We start from the raw sequence: 25481 nt of genomic DNA on the forward strand, positions 1-25481 counted from the left end.
TACATGAACACGTATTTACTGCAAGTAGCTCTATGGAAAGCCAAGTCAGATAAATATAAACACTATACAGAGCTTCAAGCCAGTCTCCCAAAACCGCAAACGCGATGTGTTTTACAAAGAAAACAACAGAACAATATTTACAATGGAAGACAAAGCCAGATCAATCAGCCCAACTTTAAAACAGATCTGTGGAGCAGAAATAGCAAATATAATGAACAGTTTCAACCATATATGTTTTAGTTTGTACAGACAATAACTGTCCAATATCAAATTAAATTTACAGGACAAACATTGTTCTATCATTGGTATTTTCGTACTATACAGCAGCATAAACGGGTAGCTGGAAGGTAGTATATATAGTGATATGTTTTACATCATCTGAAAATGTTCTTCCAGCACAATACTGAATAAATTAGTTGCTGTAAACTAAGAGATTCAAAAAGATTGCATATTTATTATGCCGTACCTATTAGTATTTGTACCACTATACTTGAGGTTACCCATTTACTTATTTATTCAGCATGTATTAAATCAGTGCTGTATATTGTACAATGGCAGCCTCAGGGACTCTAATATGAAATAAGTATGTAACAAATTTCTTCAAAACAACCTTTTCCTTTCACATTAAATGTTTAGAACTATCTTCACCAAATTTTGATTTCTTAGAAAAGATGTAAAGCTTTATAAAAAGCTGTCTACGTATTGCATTATTCATTTATGAGACCAACCAACAGCTATATGGCAAGACAGTATCATGGTCTGTAAAAGTGGTCGTGTTTTTAATTCCTGTATGTTTAGCAGCAAGTAATTGTACCAACTGAAACTTCTCTTCCAGAATCAAAAACAGGTCTGTGCTTTTAAACCCTGTAGCAACAGTTTTTCCTGTCACTATACACTGTGTAAACTGATTGGTACCATGTTTCCTAAAAAAACCCCACAACAATCACCTCGTATTTTAGTGACATGTACATTTCATTACTACTCAGAAATAGATCTGGGTACACGTCACTGAACAATCCAAGCTGACAGTGTCTGATTTGTTACACAAACTGTACCAGCAATGTGAAGGTTGGCTGTTGGAGTGAGGCAGCCTGGCCCATCCGTTGTACAATATACATGTGGAGGATTCCCAGCTGTGTGGTGCAGTACAGCATGAGGATTTGTGTACCACTTTGAAACCCTTTAGCAATCATCAGTGCCTTTTATAATCCATTGCATGTACCAATGACTAGTGTCATGCTCTTTTAAGTTCATTGCAGTGTTAAAAAGCTAAATTCATTTCAACCAAAAAAAAAATTCAGTACAAGAGTAAAGCACTTAAATTGTAGAAAAATCAGGGCTTATTTTAAAAAATGTCAAATAGTCATTGTTCACATTTCTGTCAGTGGGATAAAGACAATAGATGAGCTAACATTTTACTTTGTTTCCCCATTATGCCAGAAAGAAAGAACAAAAATAGTCCCAAATTAAAAGTGGGACTTTGGTTGAAAGTAAGATCAATTAGGGTGGTTTCCCTTTAAAAAGCTACAGCTGACAAGTCTAATGCAGAAGTCACAAACATTGGATACGACTCCGCAGTTCTCCATTCGAATCCATGAACAAAAACCTCATTTTACACAATTCATAATTATTAACAAGAACAAAAACAATCTACAAGACAACCAGCCCATTAATCCTACTTTGTACATACCAGAATTCTGAGCAAAAAAAAATTTCCATTTAAGCTCTGACAGACACTTGACTGAAAAGCCTCTAGCCTATGCTCAAGAAATACCTCTTGTACCATAAAAGCAAAACCTTAAAAAAAAAAGAAAAAAAGGCAGAAGAGGTCTCTTTTTCGCAGACCCGTTCAGTCCCACGGGTTCACCCCTCAAGCTAATGTGCACCTCTCCCTCCCTCCTTCTGCCCAGTCACCTGGAAAAATCCTGAACTGCCAAAGTATTTCTAAGCAATACATGTTTTAAGCTAACCACTTGTTAATGTACCAGAGAAGTAAAACCCATGTTAAACAGACAATCAGAAACCAGCTTTGACTTCTCAGAATATAAATTTTTTTTAAAAATTAACAAGAGAGGCAGGAAGAAGAAAGGGACATACAGGGATCTCCTATTAGCATTCACACTGCCTCCCAAATAGATATGACATGAAAGACCAAATTCCATCACCAAAGCACAGCTATGAAAAAACGTCAATTCAAATTAATTCAATTGTAGAGAGCCCGATGTCTGTGAAAAAAACTAATGAGAAGGATGTGTGTCTATGTCCGTGCTGGTGGAAATGAAAGTAGCTGGCTGGAGCTGAGCTTTGCTTCCAAAAGCACCACACAGTTTCTGGAGTCACCAGCAGAAAAGTCTTCTCTTCCAACAATGGTTTCCGTGGCAATGCAATCAGTCTAGAAAGAAGGGGGGGAAAAAAAAAGTCAGTGACATTTCAGTTGTAAGCTGTATCAGAGAAGAATGTTTTCTAGGGAGGAGAACACATGGAGCTTATCCACTGCAGGAGTGAGAGCTGCTGATTGCAGAACACAGGTCCTTCCCAGAGGGAGGGGACACTCCCAGCTGCCAACCCTCCAGAGATCCTGAGGGAAGGAAGAACCATGGAGCCTGAAACAAGCACTGGAGAGCCACTGCAGCCACAGTGACACGTGTACATGGGACAGGAACTGGGGCAGCAGCCAGCCCATGCTGGGACAGCCCATGCTGGGACAGCCCAAGGCTCAGAGCTCCCCTGCACTGTCCCCACTGCCCTGCCAGGACTGTGCAGCACAGAGAGCCCCAGCAGTGCCTCACCAGGTGTGACAGACCTGCAGCCAACACTCCATTGCCAGCAGGGCACAGCTGCAACACCAACACTCCTGCAGTGCCTGCTCCAAGCAGGGAGCAGCAAGTCCTGACAGCTGCGTGCCCTGTCCTCGGCTTTTCAGGAAAGCTTTATTTAGTTCTCATTAGAAACACCTCACAGCACACTCGTCCCTTTTTGAAGGAAGTCTCACTGAAAGGCAACACCCAAGTACAAAAGCACACAGCTACAGCCAGCTCCCTTCTTCAGGGGCTCCAAACTGACTGGAAAAGGCAGAAGTCCAAGTGCTTGCTAAAATGAGGGGCAAAAAATACTCTTGTATTGCAGGAAGGTACAGATGGGCCACGAGGCACAAATGAAAACAGGAGGGAGCCTGCCCTCAAAGCACAACATCAGACTTGCAATTAACCATGCACATGCCAAGGTGAGAGCAACTCAGGAGTTTCCTGACACGGAAGACAAAGTGATGAAGGGCATGCAAATGCTTTCTGCAGTTACATGAACACAAATGAGGAACATATAAAAAGTCACTTTCCAGCTCTCTACAAAACCCCTTCCGCTCCCAGCTGAGCCAACGTGAACATCAATTTTCAGTCTGGAGGGCTACTGTGAATCACACTCTCCCAGCTGAGACAGACTGGAGACTCTTCCATCATTTCTGTCCTCTCAGGCAAGACTGAGGGCACTGTCCTCTGCCAGGCAGGTGTCTGTGCCCACCTTCTCTCAGGGTTGGAGGTACATACCTGCAGGATGTTTCCCTGCAGTGCAGTGAAGAAGGAAACAGCCAGCTGCTCTCATTGAGAAACGAGTGCAAGAGATTTAGGCTCAAGAAAACAACAGATACAGAAATGTCAGCCACTTTTTCCCTCAAAGCCACACAGTGCCAGCTCTCTCCCTGTTCTGGGAGCTGTCTGAGCTGCAATATGGCAACACTTCATTACACAGCACAGCAATGGCAGCACAGACCCCTGGAACTGAGGAAGGGGTCTCAGGGCTTAATCCTGCCCATGCTCTTCTGGTGGGTCACAAGGACATCAGCTACATCTCACTGCTGAAGATCTCATAGCTCTTCCTTGCCTCTACTCCAAGGATATGCTAAAGAAAAGATGACCATGTAAAGAACAAGCATTATGTGTACTAATGCAAACCTGTATGGTTACTTACAAACCAATCATGAGGTATGCACACACCAACTCCACCCTGTGCTAAAGAAATTCTGACTTCTGTCCAGCTAAAAGTACTCTCCCTCTGAAAGAAATAAGAAAGCTAAAAAAACAGAAAAAAGACCAAAGCTCAGCTGAGCAGCCCTGCCCCATCCCAGCATTCAGCAAGGGCTGCCTGTGGCTCCAGAGACAGAGGGACAAAGGCAGTGGCAGGGCTGGCAGCAGCGTGGAAGTATAGAGGGGTGCTTCCACTTCAGGAGAAACTCCCTTTTAATCCTACACAGCCCTCACCAAGGTGCAGGCTGCTGTGTTTCATTTTTAAAATATTTCAGTCATTTCAAAAATACAGCAACTTAGTTCTCCTCAATTAAAGGAAGAAACAGCCAAAATACACCCACAACTTGAGAATCTCCATTTGTGTTATTTCACAGACTTCATAAGATCACTACAAAAAGCTATTGCTTGGAACACACAGAGTGTGATGTGGTCAGCAATGGTTTTGTTTTCACAAAAGCCAACTGAAGCTATTATTTCTGAAATAATTTTCCTCTTCAGAAAAATATTGTTTTGTTGTAAGACCAAAGAATGAAAATATGCACCACAGCTTGCAATGAATCACACTTCAGTGATGCATGCAAGTCAAACATTAAAACAGTTAAAGCTTCTATATTAAACTTATACTCAATAAAAATTAACTTTACCAGCAACCCCCCACCCTTTCCTTGCTGTGGACCTGTAAGCTCACATAAAAGGAACTTCAAAAACTGTCTCTGCTTTTGTCAGGACATTTTTCCTCCACGCCTTCCACACAAGACACACCTGAAAGCTGTTTGACAAGTTATTCTAATCTCTCCAAGCACATCCCCAAAACATTTTGAAGAGCAAAGGCCCAGTTGCTTGAATCAGACAATCCCATATGGAAGAACTCAGTATTTACACCTGAAGTGTTTTGAAAATTTTCATAAACTAATGCAAAATTACATTTAAGATATTTGGAGGGGAAGGTGAAGGGCTTATGAGCAAAAAAACCCCAAGCCTGCTTAAATCCTGAATTTAATTCTCTGAAGCAGCATGGCAACCAATTCTAAAGCAAGAGCATCAGGTAACTCTGGGCAGGACCTCAAACAGCACAGATTAATTGATCAGAAACCAGAAGAAAGCCTGGGACCTCCCTGCAGCATCTCCTCTTCCCAAAACTCTGCACATCCTAAACAAGAGCTCATTAATTTCCTGCCTCCATGATTAGAAACTACACTTCAACATGTTTCTTCTCCATTTTTAAGGTGAAACAGAATCGTGTGAACTGTAAATAAACATAAGCAAGTTTCACATAATCACCTACAAGCTGGTGTCATTCCATAAAGCCTTGAGTCTTCCATACATGGAGCTATTGGTTGTCACCACTTCTCTAATCCCCTTATTAAAGCTGGAAATTGCAATATTGCAGTTAGAGCAGTACAGCTGGCTGGTGTCCTGAGTCATCAGTACTTTTTTGGTATGAAAGTATCAAGCATATACATATACATATATATCACATTTATCATATATCTTTTCTCAGACAGAAAAGGCTTAAGAGCAACTTGTGAAATTTGACCACATAAAAGAAAAATATTTCATCTGAAATCTAAGAGGAGACCGAAGTCTTGCAAGATCCCTCCCACAAAGTGCTGCAGCCACCACCATTCCCAAGGGCCACCTCAGGGGTCCAGCCAAAGGCCCACAGGTCACCCAGCAGGAGCCTCCAGCATCCCAGAAATGCCCTGTCACAGCAGTGGAGGCTGCAGCCAGGGCTGAGTGGGGTCTGCAGCCCAGCCCAAGGCAGCTGTGCAGTCAGTGACAGAGCAGAGCCCTGGCAGGATTCCCAAACCCCCATCCCTGGAGCTGGGCTGGGTCACGGGGCCTTATTTTCAGAGTTTGCAAAAGAACTTGCACATGAAGCTTCTTGATGGTTCTTCTCTCCCACACCTGAACTGCTTCCATTTTTTCATTAACCAGTTGGTGAAGGAAACCTAATGAGGCCATGCAGTGCTTGAAGAAAACAGCAGTGCTTCTGTGAAGCTGAATAATCTTATTTCAGTCTCAATGTAAGACTCCTTAGACATCAATTTCCTATGTTAATAGTACAGATATGAGAATTGCTGATCAACAATAAAAACCAGATTAACACTTCATACCAGATCCCATATGAATGGATTTAACTCAGCACTGACTGAACAGTAAAGGAAGCTGACAGAAAATGGGATGAAGAAACTCTTCTACAAGATAAACAAATTATGGGATGTGAACTAGCAGAGACAAGAGGGACATTCTCACAGAGTACCCCAGCATTCCCCTGAAGTTCTCAAACACAAATGCCACCAAGTAAAGCTTGGTAGCCAGATCAGACAGAACTTTTTGCAGTGTAAACACACAGCTGTTCCTGGACAGTCACAAGCTCTTCTAAGAAAATCTACAGTCAAAAAAAAAAGTATAAATCTGATAACTGATCATGACAACAAACAAGCAGCAAAAAAACCTCTGCAAAAAACTTTTCAAGGCAGCCCAGAAATATACTACTCTAAGTAGTTTTCATTGCACTGCACCCTACACTGGGCTTTTCTATCCAAACTTCAGCTCTATTAATAGATTTTGCACAAAAGCTTCAGCCTTTATTCAAAATTGAGCTCTACTGCTTCAGACTATTGACAATAATACAAACTCAACTTCTTATCAATGTTTAATATGGAAAACAAGTCTAGACAGCATCCAAACATTTTCAAAGTTCATCACACCAAATACAGAAGCAGAGTTTGGAAAACTGAAGCAACATTCTCTTCATTACACAGTTCCATTTCAATTCATCAGTTTAAGATGGGATCAGATTATAAAACTACAGGCAGCTGTCTGAATTTTGCTGATGAACAATCAGAGGAAAAAGATCACAAGGCAGAAGAGAAACTAAGGGGCAAATATTTAAAGCAGGATGGCAGCATTGCTGAAAGATGTTCTATTTAAAATTAAGGAACACACTGAGAAAGCACTCTGCAAGTTTTCGATGCAAAAATCACATAGTTTTATAAAAATTAGGGGCAGAGATATAAATCAGCTGTAATTCATTAGATGCAAACCCAGTGTGTTCCACTTGAAAATGTATGAGATGAGAATATACAGAATTTACACTTCATTTCCTCTGAATTATCAAGGCCATACAAGTCAGGACACTTTGAAACATACTGAGAGGTTCTGAGAACACAGCAGACATACCCTAATTCTCTCCAAGAAATCCATCCTAAATAATACCTGTTCTTACAGGAAAGGCTTTTACTGACATAATTCTGCAATTGATTCCTAAAAGGATAAAAGCTTTGCTTACAGAAGATATTAATTTAAGATAATTAAATTATTAAAATCTCCATGTCAAAGACTAAGACAGCTTAATGCTTTCTGGAGAACATTGCTGAAGTTCTCCATTTCCTGAACTTCAGGTTAGGGGGAAATCAGAATTAATCTGATTTATGCAGATCAAAAGCAGCAGAGCAGCCCTAGACTTTTTGCACACAGCCACACAATATTCCTGTTGTTCAGGAAAGCACTAAACCCAGCACAACCTCAGGACACAATGTGGCATCCAAAAGCATTTTGTGCAGCAGCCAGGCTGGGGCAGGAGCACAGCAGTGAATTCTATATGGAGCTCTCCCATGGCAGGCAGGCCAGGGAGGGCTCATTTGCCCAAACACTTTCTTCACAAATTAGTGAAAATTTTTTTTTTCCTCCAAATTTTACCAAATCCAGATTCTATCCCATGCCATTATCCTATTTCTTGGAATTCTTATTTTAATGGCATAGCTTTAGACCTTGCTAGAGGCAAGCAGAGTTACTTGAGAGAAGCCAAATTTCTTAATTTGCACCTGGCAGACACCAAGTCTACAAATACAAATCAAAACCTGACCCACTTGCTGCATCCCTCACATGTGAGTTACAGTGCCTGGGTGACCCAAACAAGGCCCTGACACACAGACATCCTCATCTGGAAAGCTCTTCACCTACCTGCTGCCCACCAAGCACATACTCCATGTACTTTCTCCAGCCAACAACAGACTAATGATGCTCAAAATCAGCTAACTAATATATGCTGAACCTATAATTTTACTGACTTTCCACAAGCAAAAAAAAGCACAAAATTTGGTTAAAGGAAACCCTGCTGCATGACCCACTTTTCACTGGGTAACTACTTAAACACAGCAATTGGTAACAATATCCCAGAATTGTTCATTCAAAACATGGGTTTGCTACTATTAGTGCTCAGCAATTTTACAAGCTAAAAACCTCTCCCATGCTTTCAGATAATTTCTCCTCACTTAGCAGAAATGCCTTATCTCTTGCAACAGTGGCTTCTTTTCCTGTTGGAATAAACAGCAGGGTTGTTTCTAGGAAGGCTGTATGCACACTCCCTAATGCCATCTCTGCTGCTGATACTATTCCTAGAATTAGTAAACTTGCCTGCAGTTTTGGCAGAGGTCTAATACCAACTCAAATTGCACTGGACAGCTTGACAAGAAGTTGTTGGAGACTTTTTTGAGTTTGTTTGGAGGTTTTAAACTAAATTTCTATTACAATATAACACAACAACACTAAAAATTTACTCTTTTCCACCTCAAAATACACAGTACAAAACTTCAGATTTTCATGTTGCAAAAGAATCAAAAAAAAAAGGTTTTGCTTTTGAAAAAGCATTCTCTCAGCAAATGTGTGAGTTACTGCACCTGACCTGAACCACAGAAAATATGGGTAAATTTTAGCCAAAAAAAAACAAAGTTGTTTGTGTGGCTTCTGAGAATACCACCTGCTGCAATTCCCTCTGCTCCCGTGACAAAGGTCAGGAGCCCTGAGTGCCAACAGAGAGGAATATTTCCTGTCTGTGCTCTTGCTGCAAAGTGGGCATTATGAACTGTCTGGAAACAAACAGGAGAGAAACCAGCCACAGCAAACACCTCTGTGCACACAGCCCTGTCTCCTGCATCCAGAAAGGACTTGGAATATTGGGAACTTTCAGTAGTGCAGAGAAAACTCCTGCAAGGTGTGACACAACTTCCCAGTGAGGAACAGACTGGTAACAAGAACCCTTCAGCCTGCAGAGAACATAACAGGAAATTTTAAAAGCCCAGATTACAGCACAGGTCCACACTGCATGTGGTACAACACTCTGGACAAGCCTAAGGCACAGAGGGCATAGCATCTACACAATCCTAAGTGGCCTGGAGAAAAAAGATAAGATTTGTTATCTCTTCCTCTGCACAAACCAGGGGCTGCCAAACTAAGCTGGTGCAGAGCAGGGTCCAAAATGCACAGAGGACTGCAGGCAGCATGTCCTGATGGACTGGGGGCTGCTGGGGATACAAGGAGTTTACACAGGATCAGAGAGAGATTGGAAAAGTACTTGGATTAAAGAATTATAAAACAGACAAACTTCATTGGGCCCAAGAAATCCCCCAAGCTGGGAAAAAAAAAAAAAAAAAAAAAAAAAAGGAAAATCAGAGGCTTGGGTGTGTGTTTGTGGGAGGTATTATACACACATTATACACACCTGCCCTGCTCTTCCTCTGCTGGGTAGTGTCTGCTTGCAGGCACAGGTCTGGGGCTGGAGTGAGCCAAACTGCTCTTAGGAACACAAGCAAGAGAAAGGGCAGGGTCACTCATGACTAATGAAACAGCTCCCCACCTTCCAAACCACCTTTCCCAAAACTTCCTTTCTACATGAGTTTCACCTGTTGCAATTCATCCCTTCCCTCTTCTCAACCACTTCAGACCTCAACACCTGCAAGCATTCAGCACCACCTTTTTCTTTCACCTTTAGTGCCATAAATGATTGTCAAAGGCATAAGTTACTACACAGCCAAATACCTACATAGTTACACACCTGTGCAGGCTCATGTGTGCCAGCACAGAAAAATAAACAGATCCTTGCTATCACTCACTCTCTGCTATCACACAGAGCAGTGGCACGCATCAATTTTTTACATTTCCTAACTTCTACATTATTGACTCTCCATTAATATTAGGACACCCCAAAGCCTGACTCACACAGGAGTGGAAAAGAAAGGTTCAGATTGGACTGCCTGTGTGAAGCAACATCTTCTCAAACCTCAGGACATGCCCAAGAGCCAAGGATTGCACTTTCAGCTTCCAGGAGCAGTTTGGGAGCTGACAAGGACAGAGTTAAACTTACTCTAAACACAGACAACATTTAATCAACAGTGTGCAACTCTTGTTTAGGGTCTGCCTTATGGAATACATCAACATTAATACTTCAATCACTCATACCCTCAACAGTGAATCAAGCCTTGATGCTGCCACCACTTCCAGATTTACCCAAAACCACTGCAGCGTTGGTTCAACCTGATCTACAGACACAGAAATAAAGGCACTTTCTGCAGTGAAAGTGACTGTGCTGCACTCCAGCCTCTACAGGTGTCACTCCTGCAGCTGACAGCACCCAGCAGCAATGAGCAGGTCCCATGCAGACCCAGAGATGGGCTCCAAATGCTCTGGGACATTGGTTACAAATCCTAACGGTGACTATCTTCCAAGCCCCACTGTGCCTTCTCTCCAATGCTAGAATAGAAGACTGCCTGAAACTCAGAGATACCACCTAAAAACACCCCAAGAACAAGCCAGTAGTAATGGCAAGGCAGTTCCATCAGCTTGGCTGCTTCTGGAGCAAAGTCTCCCCAAGAAGAGAGGCCCCAGTCCCCAGACACCACATTATCTGCCCAGGGATGCTGCAGTGGGTGGTCCTGTGTTCTGGTATGCATACCTGCTCACACCAAATCTACCAGCCACAGGTCTGCAGGAAAATTAACTTACAGAAAGGAAAAATAAATAAAAACAGGGAAAAAAATCACATTCTACATCTAAAAGGGAGAAGTAAACACTGGGACGTGTTCCTAACTAAGAGATACATGTTGGCCCACATTCCTCTTACCAAGATTAATATCCTGGCCAGTGTTCTGACATTCACCTCATCCTTTTCAAGTTATTTAAACCATTACAACACTGCCTTCCCTTGCTCCCTGCCATGTGCATACCCTTCCAAGTGCCTACACCAGCTTCCTCTCCTACAACCACTCTCAGCAGCCTTTTATCTCTTCCAGGCTCTTATCTGGACTCTGCCAATGGCAGCAGCCTTGATCTCTATCTTCCTCTCCACCCCAGCACATTAGGTTTCATCCATCTCTTTAGTTTCATCTTTAAATTGTAAGCTCCTTAGGAGAGGGACCAACACATTTACATTTGTGGCACCATATGGGGACCTCCATCCTGTCTACCTGTTCAGGTTCCACAACAAGTAGAGATCCTGTCTGGAGCTACATGCTTTCATTAACACACTGTTGTAATAATGTCTGAATGACCTCAAGATCAAATCTGTTCGTTTTTTCAGCTCATTTCTAACTGATTTCCTGTTCACCACAATCTGCAATTTAAAAACATCTTGTTCTACAAACACCTGAACACAAATCCCACCTACCCAAAAAAACATCACACAGTGAAATATAGACAAAAAAGGCCTCCCAAAGCATTTCACACAAAATTTCAAACAAAAAACAAATGTTGTTATGGAGCAATGTACTACTGGAAAAGCAAAGAGCTTACAAATTGTTCTAACAGATAACTAAAGATTCAAAATAATTCCATACAGGAAACAGAAATGCCAGCACCTGTCAATAGCCTGAACAGGGGTTTCATACAAATGACCTATCCCACAGCCCACAAGAAAAGCTCTGCTTGGGCTGGTATGCAATCAGGACATATTTATCCATGATACAACATCTGCTTCACTGTCACTAAGAACTTCCCAAACTCTTGCTAGCCTAAGAGATCTGGGTAACAAGAAGCACTAGTTTCCAAAAAATCCTTCAGGTTCAGGCTATCCAGCAGGAAAAAAAAGTTACATGGTTAATTCATTTGGTCAACAAGAACCTAAACAAAAAAGCAAACTGGGTCAGCATGAGTACAGGAAGAGAATCACACTATTCCCTGTGGAAGCAGAGTATCCCTCAACAGTGCCTCAATAAATTCAGAAACCAATTTTAATAGGTTTTTTGCAGCCCTTTTAATATTACTTCCTACAATTTTCAGAAGAAAAAAAAAAGGCATTTTGATATTCTCCATCTTTCTGCAAAATTCTGTTCTAATAAAAAAGGAACCTTCCTCCAAGTAGGCAGCATATTTATCAGCCTTTCATACCCTAGCAAAAGGGAAGTACTATTCTTATCTATTTATGCCCTAAATAATAATTCAGTTTGGTATTTATAGAAGTTCATAACATACATATACCATGCAGTGAATACAACCCCTATTTACCTTTAGTAGTAATTTATTAAAGTTTTCAGTTTCCTTGAGTCACATTAAATTGTATCTTTACCTTGGAATTACAGCCAAATCTTAACTATAGTAATTTCAGTATAAGCCACTTCTTTCAAACACCCTCTCTTCTTGGAAGAATAAAAAAGATTAGACCTCACACTTAACTCACGAGTCACTGGCACAGAAAACACATGTATACACACAGGTGCAGTCTCAATGGTTTGCATCCAACCATAGATCTAAATCAACAGAAAAATAATGTCTGGAAACAAGCAAAAGCAACCTCTGGCCCTTAAGATACAGCTCATGGCTTGAAGAGGGCGGAAAATTCTTGCTAAGTCTACTAACCCTGTTGCTCCTGGGGTAATGCTACACCTGAAGCAAAATCTCCACAAATCCAAACACTTAAATATGTTCAAGATCATTTAGATAAGATACTTAGGAACACCTCTGAAATGCCTTTGATGAGTCAGGCTCATTTACCTTTGTCTTCCCACTGCCCTCAAGTATGTCAGAAATCCCTTCCTGATCACAGCTCTGCCTCTCAAGTAAATCATAACCCATCCCTAAGCTTGAGTGACCTTCACAGAGTTGCAGGGCTTGATTAAAACTGGAACACACTTCTCCATTTTTCCCTTGTCACTACCTAAACCTGCAAGACAACAGTGCACCCTGTGCAACTTGTATTCTCATTGGATTGTTGAGAATATTTAGAACATGAACTGAAAAAAGTTAAAGAGCAAATTTTCAGGGTGGACCATCAAGCAGCTCTCCAGCCAAGTCATTGCACACCATTTAAGGTTGTGTTGTAAGACAACAAGCCATTTTAAAGAGAAAACAGCAGTAACAGTACATCCTCAGGCTCCAGAGTTTGACTCTCACACCTGCCTTCCAGTTTTATCACTCCATTTTCCTTTGAGCTGAAGAATGCCACATTTGATCACAACAGTAGCTAAAACAGAACTCTGGAGTTTGTTTCCTTCTTCAGCTCAGAAAAACAAACTTGTTAGTGCAATCAACAGAATTCAGCAAGGTTTTGGGAGCACCACAGACCCACAAACAGAGCACACACACACCAAGGTACAACACAGTACTATAAGCTCTTTTTAGTACCACCCAAAACCTCAAGGTATAAATCCTCCCCCGAGCAATCAAAATGACGAAAACGTATTAAAGATCCTTTCATAAAAAAAAGACCATATGCAGAGAAAAGCAAACCCAAACTCTACCTACTGCTAACATACCACTGGACATACAAAAACCCCAAAGAAATACCTAGTGACAAACCAGCCCAGTAATCACATGCTGGAACACCTCTGGAAAGACCAAACAGCGCTGCCCACCCTCTGCAGCTCCAACCTGCTGCCCCAGCTACAGGGGAACAAGGGGCCCTCAGACACCAAGGAAGGAGGGGAAAATGTGAAGCTGTAGAGGGAAGAGTGAAAGGGTAATAATGCATTTAAGATTTCAACAGAAGACTTTAAAATAAAAACCAAAAGAAACCCAAAAACAACCACAAAAAGCACTCTGAACCCATGGTGGATTACTCCCAGACCTCCCTGCATCCTGCAGCCAATGCTTTCACCTACTAGACAGCTACAAGGGAAAGGTTTTAGACTTCCAAAAAGACAAACACCACCATCAGCTGCAACTATGGATCTGAAGTCTGGAAAGCTGATTTCCAGAAGTATTTCAACACTGATTCCAAGTAAGCATTCTCTTTCAGTGGCAGGGGAACATTCTTGTCTCAGACTTTCTCACCAAAGTACCAGTAAAACTGAACTGATTCTTGGTCAAATATGTCATAATTAACTCACTCCTACGCCACATGGCAAAAATCTGTTCTGCCTTCAGCAGCTCACATACTACTCAAGAAGAAATTACTCAGAGTATTTTTAAGCATAGCTGCAAGTTACCCAATATTATTAAAGTGGCATCTGTTACAGCAAGATTAAAATGGTTTGAGTTGTTTGGGTTTTTAAGAATTATTATCCCAGCACTACTTCAAAGATGTAGGATACACAGCAGCATTTGGATGTGCTGCAGTAGAGTTCTTCAAATTATTTTTAAATGGGCTCCTGCCTTAAGTATCCTGCCAATACAGAAGAGCCTCAGTTTGAAACAAACTTTAAACCACTACTTAGAAACCCAAAAGGAGTGGTTATTTGCTTCATATCCCATAAACTGTAATTTACTATATTAGTAATAGCTAAAACTTTCAGCTTCTGAATTTCTTAAAGTATATACTGTTCCTTATATTCTTTCAGATTTTGCATTTGAAATATGCAAGTTACCAGAAAGGATTTGGACAATTTGAAACATAAGTTTTGCTTTACAGCTGTTGTTGTTTTCCTTCCTCTCAGCTTCCCAAAGTATACACAGCACTCTCACCCAGTCTGGAACAGGAGAGATTCAAAAGGTGAGGAACAATTATGTTATAATCCTGCACTTCACAGAACATCTTAAATAATAGCATAGTGCTAGAATATCAGGTGAACACCACAGAGTAGCAGATAAGATTGAAGAGTGGGTGTAAAATAGCTGAGCTGATATTAAGCTGAACATTACATTTACTCTAAACAGCAACAGGTTTTAGGGTCCAGGGTATCTTTGAAGGTATAATATTTCTAATTAAGACTGAAGAAACTTGTATAATACAGGACTCATTATGCATTTTATTACTGCCCATTCTCATTATCCTGCTTGGTTTCTACAAGGTCCAATAACAAGGTATACATTAGCTAAGCCCTGTTTGAAGTAGCTTTAGTGTTCTGTACTCCTAGCACAAAATGTCATGACTCAGATTCATGTAATCAAAACTGCAAACCACTTGCTTCAATATTGTGTAACAATTTCATGATGAAATTGTTTTGCTAATGACCTCCTTAAACTGCAAGCATTGAAAATCAGTATCTTATATTCTTATTATCATTATCAACTAAAACCTGAGCTCAGCTTTGCCTAAGCCCCTAAAAAAAGTTTAATAACAAGTCAGGCCTAGTTACCATTCCACGTTTGTGCTCTCCCCCTCCTCCATACATGTCATGAATGGAGAAGGGGAAAACAAAAAGTTTGATTCACATCAGTGAACCTGAACCAAAAGTAGTTTGGGAATCACAATGAGGGAGCAGTGATGCATTGGAAATCACTCCCCCACCCTCGGCAGCTTGGAGAACACAGCTGAGTCACAGAACACAATATGCCACTTAAGCAAACAAAAATAAAAAGCAAACAGTCCAAAGCTGGGAAGTGTTTTCCTTCCACTAAAACTGTGGTTCAGGGAGAAGAGATGAAGTTCTCTACCTGTCAGAATTTTATACAGATGGGATAGCTCCTTTCTAGGAAGTTAAGGGTAAATACATCTGCTAAACATTTTACTTAAGAATGGATTTACCTACCAGAGCACTTTTTCAGGCAGAGAGACTGAAAAAGTGAGATGCAGTAAGAAAGACAGCATACAGTTCTGCTAAGTTTTAGAAATATAAGTATTAAAAATATAAATTACCTAAAGGCATACTACATCTCTTCAGGAGACAAGAGGTTTAAGACTGAAGCTTTATTTTCACTACTTATTGGAATCTGAAAATGGTTTTCTGGATTACAGAAAACTTCTTAAATATTAAAATAAAAGCTTTATTACCATAGAAACCAATAAGCTGTTTAAAGAATACAGACTCCTAAAACTGTGCTTGCTCAGAGACATGATTTCATATGTGAAAATAAACAGCTTTCCTTATAATCAAGAGTTTTAAGTCATTCCTGAGAAACAGACATACAGCACCAATTTGCAGAACTAAATTCAAGTCTGGTAAGCTGCTTTTAGCCTGGACTATTCCAAAATCTGTCCACCCCTTCATGAGCCCCTACAAGTGATAAGTGTCCACACCCCATCTACCCTCCTGCTATACACCAGAAATATTTTACACTGCCTTCACAGAAGACTGTTAGGTCTTGTATAATTTTGTGTTTCTCATTAGGACCATAAAGCTGCTTGATTTCCTGGCAAAGCCCATGCTTTTTGCACAGAACTGTTTCTGCCTCCTTTTAATGCATTTCATTTCCAGAAAACTTCAATTCCCAACAAAAGCCAGCAGCTGTTATGCCTCTCACTCCTCTGCAATTTGTAATAGGGAAGGAAAAAACCCCAAGTACAGGGCTGTAGATACTTTGCTGCAGCAACAGCAAGCAAAATGCTTATCATAAACACAATTTCTAAACACAGTATCTCTTGTAAAATATTTTTCAATGTAGTGTTTACAATATAGCTAAAAGGAAAATATATTTGTTCTCTTTTCATCCTAATTATGTAAAAAAAATACTTTGTAATACAGATTTTAGTCATATAAGGGGAATAAGAACAAGTTTAAAATTCTGCTGGTTTTGGAGGTGCTTTAAAAAAAAACATGAAAAAACAAACACAAATTAGCTGCAGCAATCAGTGTGCCTCTGACTGCAGATTTAGCAGACAAATCTTTGAAGTGCTGAAAGACTGACTTTGGAAGAAAGCACTTCTTGGACTGGCAACTTTCAATGTCTTCTAAATTTGATTCCAACCAACAAAACAAAGCAGAGGAAAAAAAACCACTAAGGCAAACCACACATTTCTGAGCAGCCCCAAGCAGTGCTGCCAGACTCTGAATGGCATGCGAGCTGAGTCAGGCTTCTACTTTCCACTAGTAAAAGCTACATAATTTTAAGCTCCTGCAATACCTTCTACCTTTAGAAACTTCGTTTTAAATCAAAACTAGAAAAAAAATCCTTTCAGCATTCAAGATTGTAACTAAAAATATTAAAAATGTAAAAGTCAGCAGCAGCCTGCCCCCTTACTGCTTTATCTGTGGACAGAGTAGACCAGTATCAACGTCCAACCATGATTAAATATTTCCACCTGGTATCCAACAATTACTGACTATATGTACATTTGCAAAGAGGGGAAAGCATCGTTTCCAACAAAAATGGTTTTCTACCAGAGAGTGAATGACTGTAAGGAGTTCAGTGGGTCACTGGCACCAAAGCCATGACTGTTCCTGCAGAGTTCCAGCACAGCACTCACAGACACGGCTGCTCAGCCGGGGGACATGCAGTGACACCACTAATCACTGGCTTTGCTCCCACCGTGAGAGCTTATCACATCAACAGGACTGCCCCTCCTCTTCCCCATACTCTTCCTCCCCACCTGCAACACCTTTATGTTTATGCACACTTCAAACTGCATTACCTTACCGCTGGGACAGACACTGAGAGCCTGAAAGGCAGCAGCCTCCCCCAGCAGGTCTCAGACCTTGAAGCCACTGCTCAGAGCCTGCTCTTCCTCAGCCACAGGCATCCCTCACCTGCTACACAAAAGGCACATCCCAGGGAAAGGTGACAGCTCAGCTGAGCCCTAGGTGGTGAATGTGAAGGCCATGAGCTGCCTGATCCCCCCTCCACACTGGTCAGCCAAGTTCTCAGGCTTCTCCAGAGATGCTGTGGGGACCAAAGCTCAAAAGCAGCCACCAAACCTTCAAGGGAAAAAACTGAGTTCTGTTTACGTAAGATTCAGCTAAATAAATCTGAGCAGATTTGCACATAAAAAAAGCTGTAGTATGTATTTCAACTACATTAAAAAGAAACATTAAATATATTTAAGCCTCCAATTTAGGGGTCTAAACCAAATTTAGCCATTTTGAGGTCTTAAATAACAAAAATTTCAGTTCAGGAAAAAAAATGAAGAGTCATCTAGTTCCAAGAAGGGAAAAACAGCTAAACAGAAGCGAAGAAAAGAGCTACTATAACCTCAGGACAAGAATTCACAACATGAAATACCATTAATGCTTATGCTAGCAAAATTAATTAAAGGGGAAAAAAAAAAGGCAGACGACAGTTTGGTAACACTCCTGACTGCCTAGAAGAGACACATAAATGCTTTAGGCCAAGGACCACATCCCCTCTCACTGCTGTTCAGCGGTTCAGATGCTGCACTACAACAAAACTGGTTGTACTAGAATAACACAGGAGATTATAAAAAGCATTTACCCCACTCTGAAGACAGCACTAAGCAGACAATCTAATTCCTATGGTTAAGCAAGCATGAAAGGGAAGTGCTTTTAAAGTTACAAACCTTTTCTCGCATTACACTTCAGCCCATCTGATCTGCTGAAATCTATGCTTACATAAGCTCCACTGTCCAAACCTGAAGTACCATTTTGGAGATGGCAAGCTGGCGCTGTAGTACTCGCCTCACAGCTTAGAGGGTCATCACGTAAATTCAGAGCAATGTAGTTTAAGCCATTCTGAAATCCAGTTGAGGTATCCCTGGACATTTTGTTTTCCTGACCATCAGAAATGTTTTCATCCGGTTTCAACCAAACGTTGTCGAATGAGGCAGAGCTGTGTCTTTTGCTACTGTCAGTAAAGAAAGAGGCTGAGGTGGTCACAGTCCCAGCAGAAGAGAACGTCTCAGAACTGTGTCTCCTCCTGCCTTGAGGGTCAGCTCGAATCACCTTCGGTCCTATAGGAGGGTCAGAGCTAGGGACAGAGAAGCTACTGCTACCAGCATATCGATCAACGATGCAGAGTCTATTAACGATGGAAGAAGGACTGTCCATCTTTCCAGCACTGTCAGATTCAGTGGCAAATGGCCTTGGTGGTGTGGCTGCCATGTTGAATGTCATCTCAGTGTAGTCATCAGTCCTGTTACTTGCCGTGCTAACACATGCAGCACCAAATGAAAGCCTGGCATAGTCAGGGTTTGGTTGGTTTCTAGGAATACTGGAGCTTGCATAAATTGAAATATCTGTCAGAGAGTTCGACAGTTCCTTCGCTGCTTTCGGTGACTGCACATCCAAGTCAACACTCATGTAATCAGACAGAGGTGACTGCCTGTGGTCACTGCTTGAGCCCAGAGATGATGGAGATCCTTCTGCAGATAAGGAATAGGGCGTGTTACTCGCCTTCTCATTAAAATCAATATTGATGTATTCACCAGGGCTGGCTGGCTCGGGTGGGACTGTGCGATCGTACATCCTGGGGATGGTGTTACTCCCTCTCGTGCCGAGGGGCAGGCGCGTGGGCCTGGCAGCCCTGCTCTGCCCGAGTCCTTCATCAGAACCCTTCAACGTCGGCAGTTTAGAGATGCCATTAGCCAGAGTCTCACTGCTGACCCCCTTTACGTTTTCTGGTGCACCATACAAGAGTTTTCCAGGTGAAGACATTGGAACATATTCACTGTGGTCACCATTTTGTCCTGATAACGCCTTAAAGCTTCGGGGCAAAGAAAAATATGAACTAAAACCTTTGGAAACAGAAGCAGTATGAATATAATTTGAATCACCGGGGTGCTTTGGAACTGAATTGCCAGGTGACATATCCATGTACTCGTTGTTTACAATCTTCTCATTACTTCCTTTAGAAGCAAATCCAGTCAAAGGACTTCGTACAGGTGAAGAGCTGCCCTTTGGAAACATCATCATATAGCCTCGGGAGTCGACCTGAGATGGCGACCAGGAATTGTTAATCTGTTTTGGAACAGACATGCTTTTAGGAGTCATTGGCAAATAATCGCTGGTGCTGGACAGAGAAGATGCGACTCCTGGCATCATTGGCATGTACCCATCATCCCTGGCTTTACTCCTGCTTTGGTTACACATGGAATCAAGGTTAGTGTCACTGTACTCCAATTCATGGTTATCTTTCAATTTTGGTGTTTCAGAGTAAAGTAATCGTCCATGAGTTCCTGCAGAATCTTCATCCAACAAAGCTGTAGTTTGCGTTGTCTTCTGCTGCACTGCCACAGAATTTGGCTTTGTTAGAGAGTAAGCTCTTTTCCTGAAGCATTTCTCAGCCTCCATATAATCATCTCTTGAGCCATCATCTCCCTGTTGCTTATTCATGGACATGTACTCACTCAGACAGTTCTCCTCTCTGATAGGTGGTGTGTTCCCCAGGGAATCTGGTGTATTACTCCTCACCCTAAAGTACCTGAAATCTCCAGGGCTGGAGCCATACTCATCAGAAGAGATGAATCCCCCATCACTTGGGGAACCACAAACAGACGAGCTAGAAGGCCTGGTCAGCATGTCCGAAGCAGAACCATGGCCACTGCTGGAAGAAACACTGATGGGACTTGTGGTAGAGGGAAAATGAGAAACAGGCAGCGAAGCAGACCTGGTGTGGTAAGATGAGCTGAAAGCGGCTCTCACGTACCTTCCACTCCCTTCTTGCCGGCCCAGATTCATCCTTGCAGTATTCAGGTGTATCAGGCTCCCAGTCACTGACCTAAAAGGTCTAGTCATGGTTCCCTCTCCTTCACTGGAAGTTCTGAAGCGATAGGAGTTGTTGCTTTTGGTGGTAGGAGGAGTGCCTCCAGCAACGCTCTCAGTTCTAGATCTTCTCTGCAAGCCTGTCTGGCTGGGGGGTAGGTTGCCCAAGTGCCTTCTGGTGGTGATGAAGGATATGGGATTGGTACCGCTGCCACCACCAGAAGACTGGCTCTTGCTTCGGGGCCTGAACTCTGCAAAGGCCTTTAGAGCTTTCATCGTATCCAGAAAAGTCTCGTGCATATTTTGGGCAACAACCGAATCATCCACTTGCATCCAGAGCTCCCCAGGCCCAATAGAGGCAGATCTGCCCACTTCAATGAAGAAGAAGTTCTCTGAGTGTCCGCAGCGGCGAATGTTCATAAGCTGCAAGTGAACAGAGGGCACCTCCGAGTTCAGCTTGACAAGGTGGATGGCCTTGCTGGAGAGGCACAACCTGTACACTCCAGTGAGGTTTTTCGTTTGTCCCAAGCCTTTGGGCTTCACGTTGACCTGCCACACCTCCTTGAACACGGTGCCAGGCCTCAGGGTGGCCCCGTAGTGCTCATCATCCTCATCCACCTGCTGATCGGCATGGTCCTCCTGCTCCAGGAAGCCCCTCTTGCTCTGATTCATGAGCTCGCTGATGGCCTGGTACCAGGCCTCCTGCTCGGCTTCGTTCTCGGCCAGCATGGCGAAGTACTCGTCCTTGGTGTACAGGGCGATGATGTGCTTGTGCTTAGCGTCGGCGCGGCGGCTCACGGTGAAGCACTGGTACAGGGGGATGACCCGCTTGGGCGGGGGGCAGCACAGCGCGGCCGCCCCGCCGGCCCCCGCCGCCCGCAGGCTGCTCTTGAACTTCTTCTCGCTGTCATAGTACTCCAGGCGGGCGGGGGCCAGGTGGCTCTCGGCCCGCAGGACGAAGTAACGCTTGTGCCCGTGCTTCTGCTTCCGCAGGTACCCGCATTTCCTCACGTCCTCGCCGGCGCCGCGGCCCGCCGGGGGGGGCTGCCCGCCGCGGCCCGCCGAGGGAACGGCCCGGCCGGGCGCGGGGGCGGCCTCGGGCGCCGGGCACAGCGAGGCGCTGGGCGAGCGCCGCAGCAGCAGCAGCAGGTGGTGCGGCTGAGGGGACGGGCAGCGCCCGCCCTCGCCCGCCGCCGGCTCCCCCTCGCCCGCCGCCGCGCCGAGCACGCCGGGCTCCTGCTGGGGCGCGGCTCCGCCTCCCGTGTGCCGGGCGCCCGGCTCCTCCTCGCTGCCGCCGCCACCGCCGCCGCCGCCGGCCGGGCCATTCATCCCGCTCGCCATCTTAGGGGCCACGCAGGGTCCGGTGCCGCCGGGGACGCGGCACAGGGCGGGCAGCGGGAATCCGCGCTCACCGGAGAAGCGCCCCGTGCATGGGAAGCGGGCGGTGCCTCCTGCGCCCCCAGCCCGGTCCGCGCTCCCCCCGGTCGCTCCGGCCACTCGCACTCACGGGCGGCGGCGGCGGCACCGCGGCGAAAACATCACGTGACTCCGCGGAGGGCGGGGCGGCGGCGGGCGGGGCGCCCGGCGCGCGGGGCGAGTGGGCAGCGGCGAGCCGACCGGGCCGCGCGCCAGAGTGGCAGTGGCAGAGCCAATAGGAAACGGCAGTCCTTCGGCAGCGAGCCAATCAGCGGGCGGCGCAAGGAGGAGAGGCGGGCTTCGCTGCGCCCCGTCCGGAGAGGCGGGGCTATGAAGGACGGACAACACGGCGGGCCAATGGTAGGCGGCGGCCGCCCCGGGCTGGCCGCGATCTGCAGGGGTGTTTCCTGTGCTGGGGAAAGAGGCGGGGCCGACCGTGATTGGCAGGAGCGTTGAGCGGTCGGTCCGACAGCCAATCCGCGCCTCACACACACAGACGGGGGAGGCAAGGCGGGGGAGCTGTGTATTCGGCGGCGAGAGTAAGGGGGAAGGAGGGGCACTGAGAAGATGGGCAGGCCGTTTGCCTAATCAGCGCAAAGCCCCGGCTGACGAACACTACCGGCTGACGTTGCCTTCGCCCAGTTCCTTCGGGGCGGGGCCCGCCCCTAGCGCGCGGAGCTGGCGGCGGCTGCCATTGGCCGGCGGGGAGGGCGCGCGGGGGGGGTCGGGGGCGGAGCTCGCGCCGCAGAGGAAGTAAACAACTCGCCAGCGCGAGCGGCCGGTGCGAAGGCGGGCGGCGTGAGGGGCTGCGCGTGACTCCCCTCAGGGCGCCATGTCCGACCCCGGGGCTCTGCCTCAGTCGCCCTCACGGACCCCACAGATCTTCTCAGCCTCTAGAACCCACTCACAATACCCACAGACTCTGTCATAGCCCCCACACAGCCCCTCAAAAACGTCAAAGACTTACAGCCCCCCTCAAAGCCCTCACATTCTCTCATAGTCTCCTCAGGATCCTCACAAGTCCCCACAGCACCCTCAGAACCCTCACAGCCCCCTCATGCCCCGCTTCCTGCGCTGGCAGAGGCAGCGCGGTGTTGGTGACGTGCAGTGGGTTGTTTATTTTCGAATCGCTGCTGTGTCACCCTTGTCTCGGTGCGGGATCGCCCGCCGCCAGTCGCAGTGGGTGACAATCCGCGTTACTCCTGTGACCGCTGTGCGATCATTGCCTGTGGGATCCGAGTAGGCCACTGACATAATTCTAGGGTTTGAGTCAAAATACGAAGAGCGAAGAGCAAAATCATTCTGTTTCACGTTAATGGGCATTTCTGTGACGTAAAAATCTCCTCTCCCTTTAGATTAATTGCATTGATAAAATACAGCACTGGATGTTATTACATGTACGGCTGCCCCACCATTTCAGAGGCAATGTTGGAGGGCGGGGAGCCACTTCCAGTCCTCTCCCCACTTCCCCAACACTTTTTTCCTCTGGTGATTGACTCCCCCGTTTGCCCGCTCACGATGTCCTGACATAGGACACTGTCCAGGTTGTGGGCAGAGCACACGGCGGGTCGGTGACAGCCCTGAACCCAAGCCATGTTCCTGTGCCGTGGTGCGGGGTGCGTAAACTGCAGGGCAGGGCAGGGTGTCGGCCACGGATGCTGTTCCTGGTGCCTTCTCACTCCTAATAAAAGCGTCCCTGCCAAAGGTACGTTTTATTTGAGTTAGGAGACTGGTATTTGTGTACCAGTCATGTCAAGTGTAAAAATAATCCTTTTCCTGTAATACAACAGCAAAGATAATTTCCCTAGCCAGTAATTTTGACCACATGTCTCTTTACTTTCTGTCTTGATCTGTTTTCAAGGTCATTCTTGGGCTCCCTCCCCTATGATTCATTATGAGATGACAACTCTCAACAATTCCTGACACCAGCTTCCATCACCCACTTGTTTTGTTTTGGGATAAATAGCTCTATGTTTTCTTTCATTCTCCCTTTCAGGTGGGGAAAAGATATTTTTTGAAGTCCAGTAACTCAATTTGAAAGCTGACATGCCGAGCCTTGTACTTGCCATATTGATTGTTCATGTCTCTTTTTCTTTTCATAATTCTCTATTCACTGCCTGCTCACAGTGTTGAAGCTGCACTCTTTTGGTTTATGTTTTTACATCATCTAGCATAGCATATTCCTGTGCATGATTAGTGGCCCTAAGTGTTATGGCAGCACAGTAAATAGGTTGTAACTACAGAAATTTATTTATTCCCAAAACGAGAATTATTAACACTAGAAAACTGAGATTAAATATAGTTTTTAAAGCAATTCAGACATGTTGGCACAAAAATACACAACTAAACTCCCCATTAGTTAATGGTGTCATGAATTAACTATATAATTATATTGCATTATATATACAATAACCCTTGGTAGAATTAAACTGGTTTCTGAAGATGAATTCTGAAGATTTTATTTTTCATTCTTTTCTACCTGGTCCATCAGTTGGGTGAGGCTGAGATTTCCATAATTGTTTGGGTTTCATTCTGTACTTTTGCATGAAAATTTAAAGTGGTTTTAAATGTATACAGCAAGGTGAACTTTGTTCATTGCATGCTTAATTGGGCTGGTTGCTGAAGGATATACATGGGAAGGAGAAAGGAAAACTATTGAAAGAAAGGGCTTGGGTTCTTTTTTTGTTTGTTTTTTTTTCTTTTAGCCATCAAACTCTGGGCTTGCTTGACAGTAAGTATGAATAATCTGTCCCTGTAAGAAGAAACATATCACTGTTTCTGGTCTCTTTTAAAGTCCTTTGCTCGTACATTGCACTTCAGTGCTTCTGCTATGGAGTTGAGAAAGCCACCTGTGCATAATTAAGTCATGCAGAATTTTGGGGTGGTGGACACGTGTGATCAGACCCACAGGGACCTGCAGAAACAGAATTATTAGAAATGGGTTTTTCCACCAGGTTCTCTCTGGCTTAAAAGGAGTGCTTAGCATTCCTGAAAACTTAATTTGTTCGTTTTCCTATGTGACTACTAAAAAGTACTTACCGAAAGTACAAGCTAATCTATAATTTGCATACTCCTTCTCAACTTTCATTAGTAGAAAGAACAACTATTTGTTTTCTCTCTCTTTGAATATATATTGTTTAGAGTCTGTTGTGCAGTTGTGGAATCAAAATTACTGGTTTCCTGTAGTAATGTTTTTTTATTTTTATAGTTTATATAAAACATTTAAGTGTACCTGTTAGTGTATTGTACCCTTCCATTACTGATATAATTGTCTGGCTATGGGATTGGATATAATTTTACTATCTTTTTTGTCACAAATGATTATAACTTTCACAAACTTCTGTAGGTTTCTTTCTTACCATTTCTCTGGCTACTTGTCTGGCACATAGCCATAGTTCACTTCACAAAGTCAGTGCCCCACTTTTTATATAGAATCAGCTTTATATTCTTCACTTTTGCTTACAGAAACTAACAGTCTGTGTATGAAATATTTCCTTACCTGTGGGTGCATTGTCTTTCA

General features: G+C 44.0%; 1 protein-coding gene across 1 annotated transcript; it reads right to left on the bottom strand.

The window, feature by feature from the left end:
• IRS4 (insulin receptor substrate 4) lies at positions 1–22061 on the bottom strand. Its single transcript, XM_058032759.1, has 2 exons — positions 18406–22061; positions 1–2392 (listed from the first exon to the last, which is right to left on the bottom strand). The coding sequence occupies exons 1-2, from the start codon at positions 21884–21886 to the stop codon at positions 2388–2390; spliced, it is 3486 nt and encodes a 1161-aa protein (XP_057888742.1). The 5' UTR covers positions 21887–22061; the 3' UTR covers positions 1–2387.
• Between the last annotated feature and the right edge of the window lie 3420 nt (positions 22062–25481).

The sequence above is a fragment of the Melospiza georgiana genome, chromosome 12 (genome assembly GCF_028018845.1).
Source record: "Melospiza georgiana isolate bMelGeo1 chromosome 12, bMelGeo1.pri, whole genome shotgun sequence".
Lineage (NCBI taxonomy): Eukaryota > Metazoa > Chordata > Aves > Passeriformes > Passerellidae > Melospiza > Melospiza georgiana.

What these genes read in the sequence shown, in the direction of transcription:
- IRS4 (XM_058032759.1), bottom strand. Translation starts at nt 21,886, where the DNA reads ATGGCGAGCGGGATGAATGGCCCGGCCGGCGGCGGCGGCGGTGGCGGC.